A 24,023-nucleotide genomic window follows, 5' to 3' on the forward strand; every position below is an offset into this window, starting at 1 on the left:
TCCCTCTGATACGATTCCCGGGGTGTTTTTGTAAGATATTCCCAACCAGCCTCCCTTCCCTGCTGCTTTTTTTTTTGGAGCCACCGACTGCTTTTTATTGGAGCCACTGACTCCTGTGCCCCCCCGGCTCTGTTTGGCGTCCCACCAGGCGATGCTGCCGGCTGGGGCTCAGCACGAGGTGGGCAGGATAAGACCCCACGAGGGCCTGCCGAGACTACGGGTGGGGGAAAAATCCCATCGGGATGCCGTGTGCGGTGGGGAAGGGCTCCCCCATTTTCCGTTGGGTTTCAGCTGCACTCTACAGGGGGGGCTGAAGGGGCAAGCCCGGAGCCCCCCCCCGCGGGGCTGAGACCTGGGAGCTGCGGCTGCGAGCGTCGGCAGGGGGCAGTGGAAGATGCTCCCATCCTGCTGCTGCCGAGTCGGGGATCCGGGGAGGAGACTGCGGCGGAGGAAGGGGAATAAATCTGCAATTCCTCCGGCGGCGGGGCCGGGTGGCGCTGGTGGGGGCGCAATCTCGCCGCGCTGGAGTAAATCGGGGGTGTAAATGAGAAATAAAAAACCCCTGCGTAAAAACGGGCGGGGGGAGGGGGGCGCACAGCCAAAGAGCCGCCGGCTTTTTGGGGACACCCCCTCGAGGCCGCCCCATATCTCCCTGCCCCCTGAGCCGCCTTCACCTGCCGGGCGAGGGGTTCCCCCCTCGCCCCCCCCCCGATCTTTTATTCCTCTCTCACCACCCCAAAAAAAAAAGCACAATACAACACCCTCCCGGTGCTGCCCCACTTTAGGGGAGGGCTGGGGGCGGCGCTGGCGGGGGCCCGCCCCAGGGCTGTGCCCGCCGCAGGATGCGGTGGCGGCGGCGCTGGGCGATGCGGGGCGGCGGCGGGACCCGGGGCCACCCCTGAGCCCCTCGGGGACCCCGGCCGGGGAGGGCTGGGGGGGTCTTGGGGTGGGCCGGGGGGGAGAAAGGGCCGGGCGGGGGGGGCGCGAGGGGAGAGGGGGGGCGCGCAGGTAGGGGCCGGGGTTGGGGCGATGGAGGAGGAGGAGGAGGATGGAGGCGGCGGAGGAGGGGAGGCGGGGAGGGAGGCTGCGACAGGAGGGGGCGGGCGGGGGGGCCGGCCGGGGGGGCCGGCGGGCATTTGGGACCGGCTGCGGGGCAGGCGGGCGGCGGGCGGCGGCCGGAGCGCGGCCGCGATGGCGCAGCGAGGGGCGGCGGGCGGCGAGGGGGAGTCGGGCACCGGCACCGGGAACGGCACCGGGACCGGGACCGGAGACGGGACCGGGACCGGGAGTGGGACCGGGAATGGGAACGGGAACGGGGCCGGGAGCGGGGCCGCCGCGCCCTTCCAGCCCCCCGAGGGCGGCTTCGGCTGGGTTGTGGTCTTCGCCGCCGCTTGGTGCAACGGCTCCATCTTCGGCATCCACAACTCCTTCGGAATCATCTACACCATGCTGCAGAGCGACCTGGGCGAGGGCGAGAACGACCCCGCGCTGGAGTTTAAAACAGGTACGGGACCCCCTTCCCGACCCCTTTCCCAACCCCTTTCCCATCCCGGCCCCCCGGAGCCTCCGCTGGAGGCATTGAACTGTGCTTGCTCCCTGCCCCCGCCATCCCTGCCCTCCTTACTATATTTATCTCCGGCACTGTCATGTGTTTCTAAGCTACTACGTACTCAATTAAAAGTAATTCATCCGAAAAGCGTGCCCGCACCCCGTCCCGCCCGCCCGCCCTGCGTTTTGGGGTGAGGAGCAGGCAGCGTGTGCCGGCTACCCGCTTGTTGGGTTTGCCTCTTGATTCTCGGTGTGGGTTTTCTGGGCTGCCTGCCTGCCCTATCTCTGGGATTGGGGTGGGAGAGCATCTGCCTGGCAGCCACGCTTCCTCGAAGCCACTGCCACCCGGTGTGCGCGGGTCCCGAAGCACTGCCACGGGGCCTCGTCCCCAAACGGTGCCTTTTGGTGGGACCAAAAACCAGCTCGAGGCTGCGTTGTGTTAACGCTGGGCACGGGGATGTTTCTCATTTTGATGTCTCTGCTTGAGTGGAGTTGGCAGAGGGACCCCAGCTGCAGGGTGGCAGGCCAGGGGTCCCTGAGGGACGCCTGCCTTGTCCCAGGGCTTGGCATCCTCCAGGAGCAGGTCACCTCCGTCCCCATGGTGGGCACCGTGGCCCAGCTTGCTGGGCAGGGACAAGTGCTTGTGGTTTTGCCATCACTCCGGATGAGGCTAGGGCTATCCAGGGGATGTCAAGGGGCTCAAACTTGAATTTTGGGGACCACCATTGCCCAAGCTGCCCCACGTACCAGTGACCACAGCCATGGGTGCACGAGGAGGAAAGCAATGCCGGGCTGCACCCGGGGTTGCAGAATTAACCCCTGGGGTGCAGAATTAACCCTGGGGGTGCAGAATTAACCCCGTGGTGCTGTTACCAGAGAGATGACGGGCAGCAGCAGCGTGGCAGGGAGCTGGGAACGTGCAGACAATTGTAATTACCGTGATTGATGTCCATGTGTGTGTGTGCCTGTGCATTGTGCGTGCCATCCCCGGGAAGCTCATCGCGCAGCGCGCTGTTTCCTGCTCCCCGTGATCCTATCTGGAGAGCCTGAGGCAGAGAACTGCAGAAGTTGTAACAAAAGAAATTAAATACTGCGAGTTCTGGTGGTTTCACGGCTGCATGCCCAAGACGGGGTTCGGAGGAGACAGCATCTGCCTCCTGCTCCTGAGATCTATTTATTTATGGCTATGACCGCACAGAGGCCTCAAAAAAGAAAGGTGTGTGGGCGTGTGAGGTGAACCTGGGCTCGGTAATTAAATTGCCTGGGTGACGAATATGCATTTAGGTCTGGGCGCCTAACGAAGAGGCCGCTGATAACCCCAGTGCGGCGGGCTCCGCACAGGGCCAGTGGGTCCCACCTCATTGTGCCACGGTTTTTGGGGTAAATCCACAGGGGGATTTATCCATGGGGGTCCATGGGGGCTGTGGGGCATGGAGCAGGGCCCCCCCAGCCCTTCCTCCCCCCCGCCGCTGTCCCTCCCTGCACGGGGTTGCATAATTTCCCCGCGGCGGTCGTTTGCGTGCAAACATAATCAGGAAAAGTGTTGTAGCTCCTTTCCAAGCACTGAAGTGATACGGCCTTCCTGAAAAGACCGGTGCTGTCTGTCTGTCTGTCTGTTCCCCAGCATCCATCTGCTCCTGACGGCTGGAAGTGGTGGCCGAGCTCTGGGGTCCCCCTTGCCCCCTGCAGAACTGGGGGACGTGATGGGGACCTGCCGGCCCCATCCCGCCCCGACACCCAGCATGGCCCCAAGCACCTCTCTTTCTTCTTCAGCCCCGGGGGGCTGTGTTCCCAGAGCCCCTCTCCGCTCCCAAGCAGGTGGGTTTGTGCCCAGGAGGGAGCTCGGAAAGCCCCACCGCAGGCCAGCCAGCATCCCTTTAAAAATAGGGTTATGTTTATGCTGAAGCGGGTACTAGTCTGAACCAAACAATAGCCGCCCCAGCACACGGCTATAATTATCAAGGTTTATTCCTTGTTTGCATTGGTCACGTTTTCTCGCGTTTGATCTTGAGAGACGCAGGATCCACGGAGTTCAGATTTCGGGTCAGGCTGTGAAAACAAACCCTCTCCCAACAATGCATTGAATGCATACGCTGCTTTGTTTGAAGGAATATAACCGCGAGGTGTCTGTAAACACTCAGTGGCTGCGACCACCGCCGTGCCCCTTCGCAGCGTGAAGCCTGAGCTGGGACTTTTGCAAGGCACACTCTGTGCTTTCGGCTTTGTTTTCTTTTTGGGGGGAGGCAGAGGGCTCGCTGACACTGGGATAAAAAAAAAACAACACAACAACAACCTTGCACACGAGCCAGGAAAAAGCCTGTTCTCCTCTGTGGAGAGGTGCTGGGTGATGTCTGAGGGTGTTTGCTGGGTGCCGTGTGGTGCTTGCCGGCCCCAGCCTGGACACTGAAGGCACCAAGGCAGCTTTGGGGTCTGGAGAGGATTACATTGATTTATTTGTTTTTTTCCCTAGCTAATTTTGGGGTTGGGCACCTGGGATAGGATCATGTTGATTTATTTTTTTCCCCAGTAATATTTTCATTGATCTCCTTTTTCTCCCCTCCTCCGCTTCATGTCAATACCCTAGGTACAGATTAACTCCCCTTTTGCTTAATCTTTAATGCTCCGATTGCTCAAAATGGGAGCTGCGGGTGCTCGGAGGAGCTGCTCGGGTTCGGCCGCAGCCCCTGCGAGTGCGGCTGTGCGTCCTGCAGCCTCCTCCTCCCGCCCGTGCGTGGGGACGGGGGGAGCAGCTTTCCCCCCTTTAGCCCGGCCCCAGCCAGGGAGTGGAGGCTGTCGGAGCCCTCGGCTCGTTGGTCTCACTGATGCCAGCCAGGTTTGGCCGGGTGTCATCTTCGTACCCGGCTTCCCAACTGGTTTCACGGGGAATTTCTTCGGGGACGTCCCATTTTGTGTGCCCGGGGGGGCGAGCTGGGCTGGAAGGGGCTGGTTTTAAGCCAGCGTCGTAATGGAGCAAGGAGGCTCGGTGAGAAGGCGTGAGCTTGTTTCATGACAAAATAAAGCTGAAGTAAGGAGGGAACAGGAGGAGGAACCAGCACGGCCTCCTCTGGGGCTCGAGGAGCCCCAGGGCCGGTGAGCGCTGCTGGAGCCGCCTCCACGAGGGAAAACCCGGGGAGAGTAAATCACAGGAGGTAGCTCTTGGAAGCGGTCCCAATTAATTTTAGCAGTGCTCCGCAGCCCGGAGGAGGCTGGATGGGAGCGGCCACCACCGAAGTGCACTTTATTTAGCCCGCTGCTGCAAAAGACATCTTCCCCAGGTGTTTGCTCTGGGCTTTGGGGTCGGGGTCAGCAACCTTACCCGTGCTTACACACTGGGAGATGTGTCTAAGACCCATGATGAGTGCTAGCTCCTGGGAGGGCTCCTGAAGATGGCACTTGGGCCATCACCTCCTTACCCAAATCTGCACGATTTGGTGCTTTTATTATTAACTGTTGGCTGCCATCACTCGCCCCACACACCCAGAACATGCTGGGGGCTTCCCAAGTCTCCAGACCTCACCCAGGTCTCCAAACCTCACCCTCATCCTCCAGCAGCCAGCTGAGGGAGTTCTCCAGTCTCTGTTGTGCTTCTGTAATTAATGGACAATGATAAGATCCTGTTGAGCCCCCTTTTTCCCCAGGCTGAGCACCCCGGTAGGAGAGGTACTCCTGGCCCCCCCACCTGGTGTGAAGGAGACCACCAGAGCTGGTGGAGGTGGAACGGGGGCTGCTGGACCCCTCCTGGGCACCTCAGGGTGCTTGGGACGAAGGGCGAGCCTGGATTTCCACCCTGCCATGCCAGGGGAGTGCCTGGAGGCTGGTTTTGTGACCTGCACCGTGCCGAGGGGAAATTCCTGCGGGAATACAGGGGGCAGCAAGCAGCACTGCCCCCGCCATACTAATGGGGAGCTAATCCCAGAGGGAGCCGCAGCACCCGGGGCTGTTTGTTTCAGGGGATTGGGATCTGTCAGCACCAGGCGCCGGGTAACCTTTTGCTTTTTTTTTTTTTTTTTCTCTCCTCTGGGTGACTCCTCGGGAGCTCTGCCAAAGCGGTGCTCGGCTAATGTCAGCAGCTCGAGTGTCAGCATGGCTGGGGAGGAGGCGATGCGCAGGGCCAGGGTGGGTGCTGGGGGGCGTAGGGTCTCACCTCAACCCCATGGGTGGCTCCCAAAGTGGTGTCCCCCAGGAACCAGTGTGCCCAGAGGGACGTCTCCTACACAGAGCTGAGTGCTCCAGCACCCACGTGCTGCTGCAACACCTGCAGCCAAGCTGCACCCATCGCAGCATTCGCTGCTTGCTGCTCTTTTCTCCTCCCCTTCCTCGAAGGATTGATCGCTCCCCGCTCCCAGGGAAGGTGATGCTGCTTTTGGCACCCGTCCCTGCCCAGTGGGGCATGCGCTGGGCTGGGCATCGCTGGCGGGCACCGGTACCACAGCAGCAGCTCGGTTCATGCCGGGCTATTTCCGTACATCCACCCCAAAGGCAGTCGGGGCGGTTGCAAAACGTCCGTGACGTGTGCCCAGCATTGCTGCAACACGCTTTTCATGTGTGAGCGGTTCAGGATCGCTTCTTCCCCCGGCGCCTCGCACAACTGGTCCTGCCGGCTGCCGGGCACGGACCGCGGGCAGCAGCGCTGCCCTGCTCCGTCCTCCCGGGGTGCAGGCTGGCTCGTCTTCAGGGCTTTGGGTTTTTGGGGCTTAACCCCTAGATCCCCCATACGTGATTTAGGGTAGGTGGCTGGGTGAAGCCTCACCGTGCTCCCTCCCTTTGCAGGACACCACCAGGTTGTGGCTTTTTGGGCTAGAGTTTTACCCCGCCATGGCTCGTTTTCGGCAGCAGCCACCCCGACGTGCATGGGACCAGCAGAGGATGGTGCCGTGATGCTCTGATGACCATCAGAGCAGCTCCTGGTGCCGTGTCCCAGCATGGACACCTCGCTGCAAGATGGGGATGGTGCCTGTGGCTTTGGGAAACGGTGCCCTGGGACATTGGGTCTGCAAACCCACAGCGGAGCAGGTTGCAAGGGACAGCAACAGCACGCCTTGGTGTCACGGGACTCCGTTTCTCCCCTGTCTTTCTGTTTTGTTTTGGCTCTGGGTTTGGATGTAGCAGCTCGGAGGGGTTGTTTCCTCCTTTCCCAGAGACCTGCCGGGGACTGCATCACCTAGGGCCGGCAGCCTTGCATGGGCCAACTTGCTGGGGTTGCCCGGTGCAGCGCTGCAGGGGGACCCCAGCAAGGGCACCCCCGTGGTCCCCCGGGGACGAGGCACACAGCCCTTGGCAAGCAGCGTCCCCAAAATCCCCTTCCCCCCTTTTTTTTTTTTTTTGTAATTTTCTGGACATCTCATGTCGGGCACCAAAACAAAGCTTTTGTTTCAGGCTCTTGGCCTTAATCTCTGTGCCGGCAGCTCCTGCACGTGGAAGGGAGGTGAAATCCTTCCCTCTCGGGGGGGATGTTAGTACTTGCCGGGCGTTTGGGCGGGCGGGTTTCCATAAACCCTCGGCAGGGCTGTGGCAAGCGGGTGCTGGGGCTCGCTGAACGATGCTGGAGCAAACCAAACGTATCGGCAGCTCCCGCTGCACCCTCAGCCTCGGGTCCGGCAGAGAAAACCGCCCATGATTAAAGATTGACGGTAATTACCTAATGGGCATGCACGCCACAGTGCCTGGACAAGCTCCCTCCTGGGATTTCCCAACTCGGGAGCGCTTTTGCTTTGCAATCGCCATAGCACGCTTGCATGAGCCCGGCAGCAACATGTCGCACTTGGGCACTGTCTGCCCTTTATCATGGCCTGGCACCAGGCAGAGCTCTCCCCATCCCTTCCCAGAAACCCCCCCAAAAAAACCCAAAGCCATAAAAGCTGCTTTTTTGGCTACGGCAGAGCCACGAGTGAGGAGGCAGTGGGGCGTCCAGGGCTGCGCGCTTGCTCCACGGGTGGGCCGGTGGCAAAGAGGCCACGTCAAGGCGTCCTTGACCTCGAGCCAGCTATTAATCCATGTATTTTAGCAAAAACACGTTTATTTCTTGAGGTTTATGTAAACAATGGAAGCAGGGAGCTCTAGGGGGTGGGGGGCTGCCCGGGGATTAAGCTGGCTATAAAGCCAGGCACGCCAAGCTCGCCAGCCCGGGGAGAGCTTAATTAAAGTCAAAGGAGAAGTGTTTCCAAGAAAATAATACGTGGTATTTAAATGGGATATTTTTGTTCTGGGCCCAGAATGTCTCCTTTCCCTCTCGGTGTCAGCTTTAATAAAACAAAACGAGATCTCCAAGAAAAACAAATTGGAGCTCTTAAAAGGGCACTGCGGAGATAAAAATCAGCAACACTGTTGCTGGTAACACCTTGGGTTATTAAAACGGAAAGAATGCTAACGATGCGATTTGCATCGGCCTTTCTTGTGGCTGCACCCCAGCGGCACCCGGCCCCGTGAGGTGGGAACAGGGCCCCCACTGGCTTTTGGGGCTGCTCATGGGGTCTGGGTGGGCACTGGGGATGAGCAGGGAAAGGGGTGAAAAATGGCAAGAGTTGGGATTCGGGTGACACCAGACCTGGAAACCTAAATAAAGGGATGATGACCTTTAGGGAAAAGATGGTGCGGCTCAGCAGGGCTCTTTCAGAGGGGATGAACGCGGGGATGAAGTACCAAGGTTTGCTTTTGCTGCTTCTCTCTGCGTGCAGTGGTGCTGGCGCTTGGCACCTCTAAACCAAGCGGCACAATTTGGCTGCTGCAGCCAAGTGTGCCAAAATCCATGCTATAAGCCCCGTGTCCAGACGTGCCATACCCTGGCTGTTCACAGCCCCTCCTTGCTGTGCCCCCCCTGCTCAGAGGAGGCTTTTGTCTGGCTTTAAGATGCCCAGTGTGATGCCACCCCCAAGGGATGCTGCCAGCGCTGCGGCTGCGCACACGCGCGGCTCTGGCCAGCACTGCCTCGCCGCCCTCAGATAAGGCAATTAGAGCTTTATCATTTAATTGCGGTGTGTAATAATAGCGGAGCACTAGCGAGATATGGTGCTGCCGAGGGGTAAATATTAGCTGCGTTGGGTGTTTTTTATTTTTATTTTTATTTTCAAAATTTACTCGGCGGGGTCCGGCGCTTGGGGATGCCCCTGCACCAGGATGGGCACCACCTGCTGCATTGCCCAGCCCACAGATTTTCCATCTTTGAGGCTTGTGTTGGGTGCCAAGAGGAGAAGATCTGCTGCATATATCCTGCCTTCTGCACCACGAGTAATGTGGTGATATTCAGGAACACCTGGGGACAAGGGACAGGGCTGCAGCCCATCCCCTGGGACCCGCCTCTCGCAGCCCAGTTTTCCAGCTCTGCTGCTTGGCTATGTGCTGTGTTTTGGGAGAGGGCCTTAATTAAGAGAGAATCGCACAAAATTACTTGTATTGCCAAAAGCTAAAAAATCACGGTGGATTTTTTTTTAAGCTATTAAACTCTGCCCTGCTTCAGTTCATCAAGCAAACCGTAAAGCAAACAGCCGCGAGTGGAGGCACTTCGGGTCCTGATCTGAACCCTGCGGTTGGCTATTAACCCTCTCTGGCTGCACCCTGGATAAGATTAGCCCCAGGCTGGATTTCGGGGATCCTTTTCCCTCCTGGTGGCTGTGCTGGGGTGGCAGCTCCCAGGGGTGTGCCAGCCATGCATCACTCCCTCCCCTGCTTTGTTGGGAGCATTTCAGTTCAGGAACTTGATAGAAGGCTTAAAAGGCACCGGTGTGCGAGCTGTGGGCTGCTGGTGGTTTTCCCCATTCGTCAGGGCTGGTGACGAGTCAATCTCCTTGCACATTTTCTTATGAATGAGTAAAGTTTTGGCTCGGCCCCGATGGTCGAACAGGTTAAGCGAGAAGCTGCCGGTATTGGTCTCATCATCAATCCAGGCAGAAGGGGGAGGCTCTCCTCCGCTCTGTAAATGTCTCGTGTAATCTCCCAGCTGCTCCGACCGGTCCCGAGCCCTCGTCCCGGTGGGACTGGCAGCAGCTCAGGGGGCTCCCGAGCACCGGCTCCCCCAGCACCCATCCCATTGCACTCTCCTTGGGCACGCTGTGGCCTGGGTGGATTTGGCATGGTGAGCAGAGCCTCTCCCCGCTCCCGGCTTTCCAGCAGGGGGAAGGGAAAGCCCCACAGTGCCCTGCATCATCCCTCCTTGCCCCCAAATCCTGGAGAACAACAGCTCTGCGCAGCTGAAACCACTGGGCTCTGCTCTTCCCTTTGGCTGGGGTTGGGCAGGGGTGATTTCCATGGGAGAAATGGAAGATAAATGGCTGGAAAAGAAGCTGAGTGGCTGTTTAATGGCTGGTCACCACTATCAGCCCCATGTCTGGGACCTGCTGACATTTTCCTGCACAGAAGTAGGATATACAGCTTTTGAACACGAATTGGAGGAGGATCAAAACCTCCCCAGTGCCTGACGGAACCCTTCATTGACCTGCTCGGTTATTTATTCCCCCCCCAAAAAAAAAGCCCTTGATGCAGCAAAACGCCACACCGGCGCGCTCACGTTCCGCCCGGATGGAGGCACTTTGCTGCCGAGGCACTTGGACTTGCCCGGGCTGTCCCCACATCCCCTCGGCCCCGTTCCTGCTCTGGGCAGGGACATATCCGTGGGTATATGTGCCAGGACGCACAGGTGTATATATATGCACCTCGATGCATGCGTCCCCGCATCTGGAAAACTTTCAGATGAGAGCGGGTCAGCCAAAAATAACACCCCATTGGCAAAGGGGTATAACCTGTTCCTTGCTGAAAATAATAATAATAATAATAAAATCCCTATATATTGCTGCTCTTCGGTTTCCTTCAGCTATCAGATTTGCGTAATTGCAGCCCAGTCTTATTTTTCCGAGATACCCAGGTGTTCTCAAACGCCTGCTTTAATGTCAGGAAACTCCAGGAGATTAAAATCGCGGGGAAGTTTTACCCCTCTTGGCCTCTGGCTGTGTGGTTTAGCAATAACATGCCAGCTTTGCGTTGTTTGGGGGATTTTTTTCCCCAGCATTGGGCTGTAGGAGCACGAGCCAGAGGCATTGGCATCACCTCGCTGGGGACAAGGCAGAAACCCCCCAGTACAGGCGGAGGAAGCCGTGTCCTCAAGGCCACATCTTCCACCAAGCAGTGGTTTTGCAGCACGGACATGGCTCCCAAATACCTTGCCTTAATACCTCTCTACCTTTTAACCTATTAGCCCCATAGCAGAGACTTGATGGAGGATCCCCAATGTGGCCAGCATCACCGTGCGCCGTCCCACGTCACTGGGAGCTCTCCGAGCCTCATCTCAATGGGAGCCAAGCTCAGGGGCAAAACAAGCTAAAAGCCATGGGGGGGGAGGGCTTTGGAAAGCGTCCGCAGCAGCTGCTGCCGCCGCCTAGACTTTCCCTTTCATATTTACAGCCACGTCTATCGGCGTTTATTGGGCGGACAAATTGGGGCCTCGCTGGGTGTAGGCGAACGAGGAGCATAGCTGAAATATTTCGGCTGTGCTCTCCTCTGGAGGGCGGCTCCGTGCAGGGAGGAGGCACCCAGTGCGTGGGTGCCCTCCCCGCCTCGCCCACCGGTGGGGCCCGGAGCAGTGTTTCTGCACCAGATATTGCTGTGGACCCAGGGCAAGCCGAGGGGCAGCAAGTGTTTTGGGAGGCAGGACGGGAGCCAAAAATCGCCTCGGCAAGTTGAGGGGTGCGGGCACATCGCTGGCGGGGTGGGGTTTGGCAAGAGCTGCTGGAGGAGAGGGGCAAGGGGCATTTAATTATTGATCAGCCCCCCCCCCCAGGGGGACACATGGAGAGGTGTCTCCTTCCATCTGGGAAGATTTGGGGGGTGTTTTGGGGGAAGATTTTTGGAGTCTTCCTCCTTGGAGGGGGGCTGATACCAAGCTGGGGCTGTTCCTGCCCCATCGCTGCCCTCAGCTCTCCAGGGGGTTGAAGGCTGTCAAGCACTCAACCGGGGGGGAAAAGATCTTTGTGAGCCTGTGCAAAGCCCAGTGTTTTGCCTCCATTTATTCTCCCCAGCCTCTTTGTTTTCCCTTTGAAAAAAGGAAGGGTGTTTTTCTCTGCCCGGCTGGTTTGAATTCGCCTTTTTTCTGGGATGTTGACAAACACCCGTGGGAGCTGCACTGGGAGGAGCGCGGGGCCGAAGCCGAGGGTTTCTTCTCACCGTTAATGGGAAACAGAAGATTGCTCGGGAGAAATCTGGCAGGGAGGAGAGCTTTTCTGTCTCTTCCAGTCTGGAAAAAAGCATCCTTCCTCCAGCCCATCCTCCTGGTGGGAGGAAGAGGATTCCCGAGTGTGGCACAGGCAGGGCTTGCCGGGGGCACGGGAAGGGCATGGAGATTTCCCAGGGATGGAACAGCTGTGGGCTACCAGCTGTGATCTGGGAGGGTCCCCAGGGCACTGAGTGCTGGTTGTGCCCCAGGTGTCCCAGTCTTGGTTTTACCCCTCGCAGGGTAAAACTGGGGGCGGGGGCTCGGGGACCTCTGCCCCCCACCCACTGGGAGCCTGCTGGGTTGTTACGTGGTTCTCCGGCCTCTCCCAGCCCTGCCATTTTTGAGGGAACAAATTGTGCAAAGGAAACATCGTGTGCATGGGGACGAAGCACGGCTGCATGGCATTTCAAAGCCCTGAAGGACTTGGACTGGCAGCTGCCTCATTCGCAGAATGCCCTCTTGTCACCGGCAGTCTGCAGGAGGAGGCGAAGCAGTGGGCGCATTCCTGCAGCTCCGCCACCCCTGTCCTCCCAGTTTGTGCCCTAGGAGCCGGGCACCAGCTTGAGCCCCCCAGTTACAAGTGGCCATGGTGGGGCTCGGAGGCAAGGACACGTCTGTGGGACAGGGACAGGTGGAGAGGTCCCACTGGGGATGGTCCCCATGTACACCAGCTGCACAGGCTGGGGCTGGCCTTGGGCAGGAAGAGGTTAATCATAGCCAAAGCCCGGTGAAGTTTGGTCAGGTCACGGCTTTTCCAAAGGCTTAAAATTTCGGACGTGCAGCAGCTGGTGTCCGGGCCACAGCTGACCCGCGCCGTCCGGCTGGAGTTAATCATTGCCGTTGGCTCTGGGACTTGTCTGAGCTCAGCAACACGGACTTTTTCCCCAAAAACACGTGGTGAGGAGCCGGGGGCCTGGAGGAAACCCCAAGCTGCCAGGGTGCAGGGGACTGGGGAGAGCTGAGCAGCCTGGCCCTGACTCTAACCCTAAACCTGACCCCAACCCTAACTCTAAATCCTGACCCTAACCCTAACCCTGCCACTGGACCACGCTTTCCCCCTGCATGAGCTGCAAAATAAACAGGGGCTTGCTTCCCTGCACTGCATCGATTTGGGGTCTGCACTGCATCGATTTGCATCTAAGGGGCACCAAAGCCAGGAAAATAGAATTATATCCATAAATAAAAAGATGGAAAGCAGAGAGGAAGGCGTCCCAGGTCTTGGTGAGGGGTTGCATCGGCAACAGTGTGTGTGTGTGAGCGTGGCTGCACTCACTGCTGGTGTGCCTGGTGCTGGAGAGGGTTTTTTTCAGAAAAAAAAAGGATCTTTCTTCTCCTCTTGGGTGTGCTTTGAAAAGGGGCTTGGGAACAATGACTATTAACAGGCAGATAGAGAACGAAATGCAGGGTTCGAGTCCTGAAATGTGTGCGCCTTTCAGAGGGAGTGAGCGTGCCAAGACAAACCCCGCTAGGAATAAACATCGTCCTACATGAAAGGCTAATTACAGATTGGCTCAGCGTGCGGGAGGAGGGCATTTTCAGCCCATTAAAATGGAGCCGGTCTGGTTTTCATAAAAGTGCTGGGCAGAAGGGGCCGGAGAGACACGGTGGGGGGAGGTTTTGCTGGCAGTGGGGTCCTGCAGGGTCGGAGGCATCCCTCTCCCCTTGTCGGGACAAAATTGTCGCAACTGTAGCTCTTATGGTTTTTGGTGACTTCAGTGTGTGGTAGGTGAATCATCTCGCAAAAATTGTAAGCCAGGAGGAGATGCGGAGCAGAAAATCCTTCCCAGCCTGCCGAGAGGAGCACACAGCGGTTCCCATCTGCGCAGCACATGCTGTTTGTTGGTTTTGGGTGGGTTTCACAAGGATCTGCGTGCCGGGGGGAGCGCAGGGTCCTGCTGCTGCTGCAGCTGGGGAGGAGGCAGTGAGACTCGCCCCGTGCCTTGCGCCAGCCGGGGCCGGCTTTATGGCTCGGGGCAGGCACGAGGTACGGCTCCTAGAGGCGAGGTACGCTTCTAGGAGATATCCCCGGCACAAAACCCTCTGCGCCTGCTTCTTGCCGAGCCAAACCACAGGTCTGCCTCCATCCCCACTTAACACGGCCACAATACAGGGACTTTTGTTCGCACAGGCTTCTATCTGTCACTTCGTGGTCACAAGAGATCGAAGCAGCCACCGGGGCAAGGACAGGGGGTGGCTGGGACCTCGCTTAAACATCCCCTGCATGCGGCATGGCACGCACGAGGCATTGCTGTGGGGCTGAACAATTCCCTGCATCCTGAGTTACAGCTTGTTTGTGAGTTGCACATGGAAGGAGGGAGGGGGAGAAGCCAGGAAAAAAAAAAAAAAAAAAACCACGATAAAGGAGGACTTTGTTCTGGAGCTTTTGGTATGGTACCAAGTGGGGCTTGCTATACCATTAATGAGTTTATCTGGCTTTATCTGCACGTGGGGCCACCAGTGCACTACCGCCTTGTGCCCAGAGTAGCCCAGCAGCTCGTCAGCTTTGCTTTGCTGCTCCTCACCTAAGCATGCCCCCTTTCCATGCATGGTGGTGGCCTCCTCAGCCCTCACTTCGTGTCTGCCTTCATCCAAGCCCTCCAAGCTGGATGCCGGGAGCGTGTCAGGCTCGTCTTTGAGGATGCAAGGATGACGCAGATGGCTCTGCGGGATCAAACAGCTGCAGATGCTCGGGGCAGCACTTGTCAGCTGTGCAGCGAGGGCTTGCGGCTCCCAGGCCACCCAAAATGCGACCCAGGTGGGGCCGTGAAGGGCTTTCAGGACTCGTGATGAGCTTTGCCATGCCAGCAGAGCTCCACTTGCCTTGCTGTGCCCAGCAAACATCTCCGCCCAGCACGACTGGAGAAATTATTTATTGGAGACATGGAGTGGGTGGGGAGAGGTAGCGGAATTATCTTTGTAGCCCCATCTGTCCTGCAAGAAACACCAAGCACCTGGGAAAGGCAACCCTCTGCAGCATGTCCCCATCCCCGTCCCCATCCCTGTCCCCATCCCCGTCCCCATGCCCATCCCCATGCCCAACCCCATCCCCATCTCCATCCCATCCCATCCCATCCCATCCCCATCCCCATCCCCATCCCCATCCCCATCCCCATCCCACTCCCTATGCCCGTCCCCGTCCCACCCTATCCCATCCCCGTCCCCATCCCATCCCATCCCATCCCATCCCATCCCATCCCATCCCATCCCTACCCCATCCCTTCCTACCTCCATCCCATTCCCATCCCTAACCCCATCCCCACCCTTATCCCCATCCCATGCCCATACCCACCCCTATTCCCATCCCCGTCCCCATCCCCAGCCAAGCGGGAGAAGCCGCGGGAAGCAAGGGAAGACACTTCCTCCAGCGCCGGATCTGAGGTCACCTCCTGGCCCTTGATCCCCCCAGCCTGCGGTATGTGGGTCAGCGGGGAAGCACGGCCGCCAACGACGTCCCTTCCTCTCGTCTCCCTGGAGAGGTGTTTTTAAAGGAACAAATAGACTCAGCCGAAAGTGCCGTGCGGCACCGTTGTTAATGGTGTTTTTGTGAAGGCTGGAACAATGAGCTCAGCACCGGGGGGGATTTGGGAGCCACGTCTCGGGTCCTTGCCCTCGTCTTGCTTCCATGAACGCCTCTGCTCCAGCAAAGGGAGGTGGCAAGGCCTGGGCACCAGGCCACCAGCCCCACGGAGGGCTCTTTGTGTATCCCAACCATCCCCAGAGCCCCTTCAGCTGGTGGCAGGCAGTGGCCATGCCACGGCACCTCCAGCCTCCATCAAGCCTTGATCAGGCTCGTGTTCACATCATGGGGATCCCAGCCCCATCCCGAGCTGGACTCAGTCCGTAATTTCTTTCAGGATCTGCTGTAGCCGTAGCTTTCCTCCAGATCAGGGCCAAAAAGGGGTTGGTGCCACCAAGAAGCCCCGGTCTGGTAGCACGGGGGTGAGCCCCACCGAGCCCCACTGCCTGTGCTGAGGTCCAGAGGCCACGGCCTCGCCACGAGCTGGCTGTGCTGGGGAGGCTGCAGCCTCCTCTGGAAGCCGGGCTATTGTTCTTGCTAATTATAACTCACTGTTATTACCAAAACCTATTTTTATTCATTGCTTGTGGTAAGCTCTTTCTCTAAAGGTAGAGCAATTTGCCATGGGGATCTGTTTTGTTTACCGGGTTTAATTGAGTGCTATCTCCTTTCACGAACACAAATCCGTGGAGGCTGTTACGCGCCCAGTGCTGAGCCTCTCGCCCGGGCTCGCTTTGATCTCCGCAGGTGAGTGCGCGTGTTTTGGGCCAGAGATTGATCCTGCTTATTTGCATGTAAATCTCGGGGGTTATTAAGATCTGAATCTGGCCCCTTTAAATTTTAATACTCGCTTTATGCTTTTATTTCCGTGTTTCTTAAAGCAATTTCCAAAAATAACAAACTTCAAACATGACGGGGCCATCTCGCGTTTTACTGCCTTGGCTGCAGCCGAAGGAACATTTCGGGAAGCGCATTATCCACGTTAATGAGCCCTTCCCATCTTGGCCTCCCTCCCGCCCATCTCCCCCGTTGCAGCAGGGCTCCTGCCCGGCCTCAGCTTTTCTTTTTTGTGTGTGTGTTTTGAGTAAATTGGGTCCTGGAGAGCCCTGCAATTAGTTCGGAAGGGTCAGCTTTTTCCAGGCTGGAGAGAGCTTCTCTGTGTGGTCCCCGTGAAAGGCTGAGCTTGGGGGGCCTGTTGTGCAGGGAGGGTTTCTTTTAATAGGGACCCAGCCATTTTCCAAAGATCTCATGGCTGTTGTTGTGTGCTGAGAGGGTTTGCAGAGCTGTCGGTGGAGGTGCAAGGAAAATAAAAGGCGTAAAGCAGCAGGGAGCGTGTTGCGGGTGCGGGATGCTCCCTGTGCTCTTCCTCGGCGCAGGCAGGCTGAGATGTTTTCATCACCACATTGCTTTTCTTGAAAGCCTGCCTTTCCTCCCAAAAACACTCACAGAAACCATTAAAGAGAGAAGGTGGAGGGCAGGGCTGAAATAATCTGTGAATAATAAAATCTTCTTAAAGCAGACAGACAGAGATTTTCCCCAGAGGTGGGTAGGGATCTCCTGGAAGGGATTTCCTGGGTCCGACCAGGGGAGGGAGGGGACGTAACCTGGCATGACCCACACACCTCCAGCAGCTTTTGAAAGACGTGGTCCCCCCATGCCAGCCTGCTCTGCCCTCCTCCTTCCTCCAGCCTCCGCCACGTCTCTGCTTTTCATTTCTTGTTGACACCCGGTTCCCATAACACCAGCATCACCAGCTGCTCATTTGCTCTGTATATAAAACTGCCCCGTAATTGACATGCCTTTCCTGTTGTGTTTGGGTACATCTTGTTGCTGGTGGGACAGGGAGGGGTGGGAAAACCCCGCTAAGGAGGTGGGAGGCCTCCCGGCACGCTTGGGGGGAGGTTGGGAAATGGTGGGGAGCGGTGTCGGATAGCCACAGCGCCTGGCCATGACCCAGGACCCCAAATCCAAATGGCCCAAAGCTGGGCACCAATGGGCTCCATGCCCTGATTTTTTTCCTCTTCCTCCTCGTTCAATGCACAGCCCTCACCTTTCTTCTCTCTCCCTAGCATGGGTGGGCTCCTTGGCCATGGGCATGATTTTCTTCTGCTCTCCCATCGTGAGCATCTTCACAGACCGGATCGGCTGCAGGACCACGGCTGCCTTGGGAGCTGCCATCGCCTTCATCGGGCTCCTCTCCAGCTCCTTCACCAAGTAAGACAGCCCCTTCCCAGCTCCTTTTCCTCACCATCCCCCCCAGCTTCTGCCATTTGGGGCAGATTTTGTGGTTTCAAGCTCTCCTGGCATGAGACAGAATGAGCTTTACCCAAACGAGGGGCTCGCCGTGAATGTTCCCAGGCAGGCGCTTGCCGATATGCATTTTGATGGCAGGTCTACCTGATGCAATAGTCTTTCCGACCTGACACATTTGCATCGTCAGGAGAGCAAAACGAGGTCACCCCCAGTGTCCTTTACACGTGGCTTTTTGCATGGGGCCTCAAAGGCACCGCGAGGCATCCTCCAGAGCATCGTTCACCCCAGCTTGTCTGAATAAAAATGTTTCCATGGGTTTGAATTCAGCTCAGATCAATGTTGTTTTAATTAAAATGCTCCAAGAAGTGGTTTTCCGAGCAAAAACATGCTAGTTTCACAGAGGGCGTGCCACCCGCTCTCTGTTCCCACCCTGGGACGCTGGCTCCTTTGTGCCCTGCTTGGTGCCCTGGCTCCAGGCACTGGGGGTGCCTGGGGTCCCCGCCACCCTGGGAAGGGGCAGGATAGCAGGGACACATCCCTGTAAATCTGGGGACTCTCTGGGACATGGGGCTGGGTGTTGCGGGTACATCTGCCGTTGGGCTGGGGATGAAGGGCCAGCTTGAGCCACCCCAGAGCCGCTTCGCCTCAGGAGGGGAGAAATCTTGCTGGGTTCACCTTTCGTGGTGAGTGCCAGTGAGGGGCAGCTGCTGGAGGGAGGTCTCTTCCTCCCAGCAGAGCTCATTACCCAGGGGGGGCCTTGTTACCCATGGGGACCTTGTTATCCATGGGAGACCTCGTCCTAGAAGACATCATTACCCATGGGAGACCTCCTCTTCCAAGGAGACCTCATTATCCATGGGAAACCTCATCCCAGGAGACCTCCTTATCCATGGGAGACCTCCTTATCCATGGGAGACCTCATCATTGGAGACCTGGTTATCCATGGGAGAACTCATCCAAGGAGACATCGTTATCCATGGGAGACCTCCTCTACCAAGGAGACCTCGTTATCCATGGGAGACATCCCAGGAGACCTTGTTACCCACAGGAGACCTCCTTGTCTGAGGGAGATGGTGCCGCCATTCCCACTGGAGAGCAGCTGGGACATCCAGGAACATTCCCAGCAAGCAGGGTGGGACATCCAGGATGAGAAGCAAGGCTGGAAGGAGCCTGGCTTTGGCACAGCCATGCAGGGGTGTCTCAGCATCAACGGCGAGCAGATGGGACCAGCAGCATTTGTCTCCACTTATCCAACACATCAGCTTATTTGCAGCACCAAAGCTGGTGTGACCCAGCTGAGGTGGCCAGGGCTGGTGCATGGGAGGTCAGAGGCAGCCCAGCTGCCTGCCTGGCTCCGGGGATGGGTTTTCTAATGTGGCTTTGCCCTGAAGTAGCTGGAAATTGCCTTTCATGACAGCCATTTGTCTTTGAGCCGCTGGGTACAGCTTTCATGTTCCCCGTTCTGCTTGGCTAGCTACAGAGACGAGCTTGTCATGGAAGAAATGATGTGCTTGTAAACATTTGCTCAATTTTGAACTGCTCTGTTAGATCCTAGCTGCTGTCTTTTCCCCTGCTCCGTGAGCAGCACTCAGTATTTCACACGAGCAGCTCTGGGTGTCAGAGTGAAGACCCCCTTCACGCAGCATCACTTGCCCAAACCTCTCCATCACACCCTCCTCCCATGGCATACTTTTGCAGCTGAATGTATTGCACAGGGATGAAAGCAAATCCTTCATCTGGCCAGAAACTCATGGGAACTCAAGGGTACAGCCACCGCCTGACTTTGGGCTCCTTTCTTTGCTGCTTCTCTTGGGAAACCCAGGCTGGCCCTTGGGAAGCGGCTGCTTCCAAAGGCTCACAGACTTTCCACCTGCTCTGCAGAGCAGCTACGTCGCTCCCTCCTAAAGCACAGCCACCTCCATAAGGTACAAATGAGATCTATTAACTGCCTAATTGAAGCTCCCAGAGGAGCTTAAAGAAGAAGAACGTAATTAAGGAGCCTGGAGCCTGGGCAGAAACGTGATGTTCCCTCCCTAAGTGCCTAATAACCAGGGTTGGTGCCTTCTGCTTTGAAACGCTGAGTGCAGAATGTTTTCAATTAGTTGTTTCAGTGGAAAAAAAAAAAGAAGAAGAAGAAAAAAAAAGGATTTGTAGCTAAAAATAACCCCCTGCCTACCTTAGAGAATCTAGCTCGCAATACTTTAAAAAAACATTCAAGTCGGGTCAGCTTCCCGAGGCAGGCAGGTTGGCTGCTGCCTTCTCCTCCATGCAGAAAGCACTCCCCAGCCAGACTTCATTTTCCTGGAGGTTTTAATGTGCCAGCTGTGCAACGAGGATAATCCTCGCTTTGGCTGGGGAATAAGCTCCTCAAGGCCAGGCTGTCTGTGCAGCGCCGGTGGCATGCGAGCCCTCGGTCTTGACTCAAGGGCTTGCAGGGGGTGGCAAGGCTTCCTTCCTTCCCCGTGTCGTGACCACCTTGATGTCTTCTTCCCAACAGGTCTCTGGAGGTCCGTTACTTCACATATGGCATCCTCTTCGGCTGCGGCAGCTCCTTTGCCTTCCAGCCCTCGCTGGTCATCCTTGGCCACTACTTCAAGCGCCGCCTTGGCTTGGCCAACGGCATCGTGGCTGGCAGCAGCTGCCTCATCTCCGTGCCGCTGCCCTTCTTCCTGAAGATGGTGGGGAAGGCCATCGGGCTGGCGCACACTTTCCAAGTCCTCAGTGCCTTAATGCTCATCCAGATATTCCTGTCCATGACGTACCGGCCCATCCTGCCACCTTCTTGTGACTCTCAGCACGATGGGCAGGAGAAGCTGGGCAGCCGGAGCCTGCGGCAGCAGTGCTGGTCCCAGATGCGCAAGTACTTCAACTTGAGGGTTTTCCGGAGAAAGACCTATCGGATTTGGGCCTTTGGGATCGCTACGGCCGTCCTGGGGTATTTTGTCCCCTACATGCACCTGGTAAGAGCCTTGGCTCTTTAGAACGGGCAAGGAAGTGGTGGGAAGGTGGAGATGGGCAGGAGGAGGGAAGCAGTGGGGACAGAGCCACTAAAGGCCAAGAAATTGCTGCAGGCAAAGTCCTGCCCACTGCTGAGATGAATTAACAGAGGATTCACGTCCTTATGTCCTTCCGTCCATCCCAGGTCAAATACGTGGAGAAGGAATTTAAAGAAACCAAAAAGGACTGGATTCTCCCCGTTTGCCTCGGAGCCATGTCCGGGCTGGGGCGCTTGGTTTCAGGCCGCATTGGCGACTGCATTCCGGGGCTGAAGAAGATTTACCTGCAGGTACGTTGTGGCTGCTGCAGCTGGGGATAACATCGCCACATCAGCATTAACACCACTAGGAACTGTCAGCCCCAGATCGCCCATCATTTACAGACCATTAGCTAACACCCTTGCAGCTTCTAGCACAAAAAGTACAAAATCTGGGTCTGGCCATCTTGGCTGGGAGCCCAGAGGACAGGAAGACTTCTGAAGTAGCCTTCAGAAGCCACCCTTGCATGGCGCAGGGAGATGGTCCCAGTGCTGGCACTGGGCAAAGATGCTTATCTGCCCTTGGGTGGCCTCGTCTTCAATGCCATGGGCTTGTCGCTCCTTCTAGTGAAGCATTTGGTGGATCCTCTCTCCCTGGGTCTTGTAGTGTGATCAGATGGCTCTGGTTTTGCTGCTCCTGTTCAAGTCTGCAGAGCTGAGGATCTCAGAAACACAAGGGTTAGGACTTGCTCCTCCTGAAGTCTTCGTGCTACGTGCCCAGGAGCCTTCCCTCCTCCTTCCCGGAGGAGACAGCCTCAAGTGGCCGTCGGGATGGTGCAGAGTGGCTTCCTGCCCCCCTACCCCACTCATCCCGTCCCCCAATGCCATGCCCACTTTTGTCTCCCCAGGTGGCATCCTTCGTGCTGTTCGGCATCATGTGCATGATGGTCCCGCAGTGCCGAGGGTTCGAGGGCGTCATCGTCATCTGCCTCTTCCTCGGCCTCTGTGACGGCTTCTTCACCACCATCATGGCCCCCATCGCCTTTGAGCTGGTGGGGCCCATGCAGGCGTCCCAGGCCATTGGGTACCTGATGGGGCTGATGGCCGTGCCCATGACCGCGGGCACGCCGATAGCAGGTTGGTATCACCGCCGGGCCAGACCTGGGCCCAGCTGTTGGGAGGGAGCAGATGCTTGTGGCTGCTTTTGCCCGTGGTGATATTTTGGTGTAAGAGCTTTTGAACTTTCTGGCTACAGACTGCAGTATCTCAGCGCCTTTCCCCGTGCTGATGAAAGCAGGAGACAGCAAGAGCAGAGCGACCACATTAACTGATTACTGTCGGAAGCCGAGATAAAAATTGGCCAGGAATGACTCATGGCCAGGAGAGCAGGGAAAAGAATTTAGGGAATTTCTTAAGCAATGGAAAAAGCCTACTGTGGGCTGCGCAGGGCATCTTGCATCCCGCATCCTGCATCGGAAGGATTTTTTCCGGTGCCAATAAATGGCAATGTGTTATTCTCCAAGGGTGCCTGCTCAGCTTGCATCCAAGACTGTTTGCATGCATCTGACTTTGTCCTGTCCTGCCAAAATAAGACCGATAACCACTGTTATGCTTCTCCCCCAAGGATACTTCAATGATTATTTCGGGAATTACCATGCGGCCTTTTACTTCGCTGGAGTGCCCCCCATCGTTGGCGGCTTGGTGCTCTCCGTCGTCCCGCTGGTCCACCAGAGGATGCTGCAGAAGCAGCGCCTGGATTCCGGCAAGGACAAGATGCTGGCCCCCGAGGTGGTGGTGAATGGCGAGCTGCTGCCTGGCTGCCCTGCCTCTGAAGCACACATCTGACGCGCCGGCACGCGCGATCGCCACCAGCATCCTCCACAAGCCCAAGCACAGGCCCTTTTCTAGCCAGACTGTAATTCTCAGTGATTGCAGATGCACTACGTTTGTAAAGGAAAAAGAAAAAGCTCTTCTGGTTGAAGGCGTTTAACTAGCAGAAACGCTTTTTCTTGGGACAGTTTTGATTTCAAAGCCACCTTTATTTTTTTTTTTCTCTAACCGTTTTTTCTAAGGAAAACTCTCACCAGGATTCAAACTTGATCGACCTCCCTCTCCTTTCCCAGTTTTCTATACGTCACAACAGAGGTTTACAGCTAATAAATGTCTTTTTAAAGCAGGCCACAGCCGGAGCTTGTTGCCCCTTCCAGAGACCCATCCCCTCCCCTCCCCCTTTGGTGCGCCAGGTCCAGAGGCTGTGCCAGAGCCAGCAGCTCCAGAGGAGGAACTCAAAACCAGACTAATGGCCAGCAAGCCCCGCTTTCAGCTTTTTCTCCCCTCCTTTTCCACTGCCCTCCCCAAGAGCTGTGGCTGTGTGCGCTCACGGGGACAGGAGCATCCTGCAAAATCTGCCTTAAAATCATGGGAGGAGACCCGTTGGTGCCTTGGGCACCTCCCACCTCCACTCCGGTATCTGGTGCCTGAGGTCTGGGCCATCCAGGCAGCTCCAAGCAGCAAAACCCTTGGGCTAGATGGAGAGATGGAGGCACGCAGGGCCAGGATTAACTCGGGTGAGAGCAAGGACCGAAGGCAGCTTCCATCCCGGTTACGTCAGATTTTCCTCCCCATCACCCGCCATTAAAAACGAGAGCCTTGTATGTAGCTCCGCACCCCGCATGCCCCTCTGACCCTTCTGTTTTTTTAATCTGCACTGGTTAATGCATTGTAAGGTCTTGTGGTCTGTGCTTTTGTTACTTCTGTCCCTGTACGAGCTGGAGAATATACGGGTGTGTTGTGAGGTGTCTGTTCAACCTGCCCTTTCTTCAGCACGCATTCCCAGGACATCTCCTACCCGTCCTTTCCCACAGGGCATCCCTGCCACATCTCTGCTGTCCTGACCATATTTTAGGAAGCCCACATATGTGTGCCAGTGGGATCCAAGGTGCCCGTGGCACCCAGCAGCCCTGGGTCCTTGGGTCACCTGATGCTCCTCCGCAGGCAGCTGGAGGAAGGCAGCCGCTGCCTTGTGGCTCCTTGTGCAAGTCTGGGAGTCTGAAGTCACAGCTGAAGCCGATGAAGCTCTTCAAATTGTATTTTTGACCTTAGTGCCCTATGAGGAGGGCTTGGGGGGGGGTTAAATGAAAGAAATATCTTCTGCAGCCCAGCCATAGGAGAAGCAGCACTGCCTCAAACCCAGCCCATGCCCATGCTGCTAGGCAGAGCCCCCGGTAACTGCACCCACTGGGTGAATGGTTTCACAGCCAACTTTGTGGCTGTAAAACCTCTCTAGCTCATAAAGCGATTTAACAGCTTAAATCCCCACATTTTGCTGATTTCCACCTGCCCTAAACCCTCAGCCTGCCCACGAAGGTCTCTGCCCTGGGAGGAGCCTGTGCCTGGGGCCGTGGGGGCTCGGTGCTGCACTGCTGGATCAGCCAGCAGCCAAGGAGGGGTGGAGGTGCCTACAGAGCCCTGCCTCACTCAACACCCCCAAATTTTTTTTTTTTTGATTTTTTTTTTTCCCTGGAGGAGCCTCT

At 57.0% G+C, this 24,023-nt stretch overlaps 1 protein-coding gene across 1 annotated transcript; it reads left to right on the forward strand.

Moving 5' to 3' along the window:
• Positions 1 to 1,137: 1,137 nt before the first annotated feature.
• Positions 1,138 to 23,284, forward strand: SLC16A2 (solute carrier family 16 member 2; the record flags this gene model as incomplete). Its single annotated transcript, XM_040572785.1, has 6 exons — positions 1,138 to 1,504; positions 17,333 to 17,477; positions 20,014 to 20,476; positions 20,659 to 20,802; positions 21,399 to 21,627; positions 22,115 to 23,284. Coding segments are annotated over 6 exons (1,569 nt in total), but the record flags the coding sequence as incomplete, so codon positions are not given.
• Between the last annotated feature and the right edge of the window lie 739 nt (positions 23,285 to 24,023).

This window comes from Cygnus olor, chromosome 13, assembly GCF_009769625.2.
Source record: "Cygnus olor isolate bCygOlo1 chromosome 13, bCygOlo1.pri.v2, whole genome shotgun sequence".
NCBI lineage: Eukaryota > Metazoa > Chordata > Aves > Anseriformes > Anatidae > Cygnus > Cygnus olor.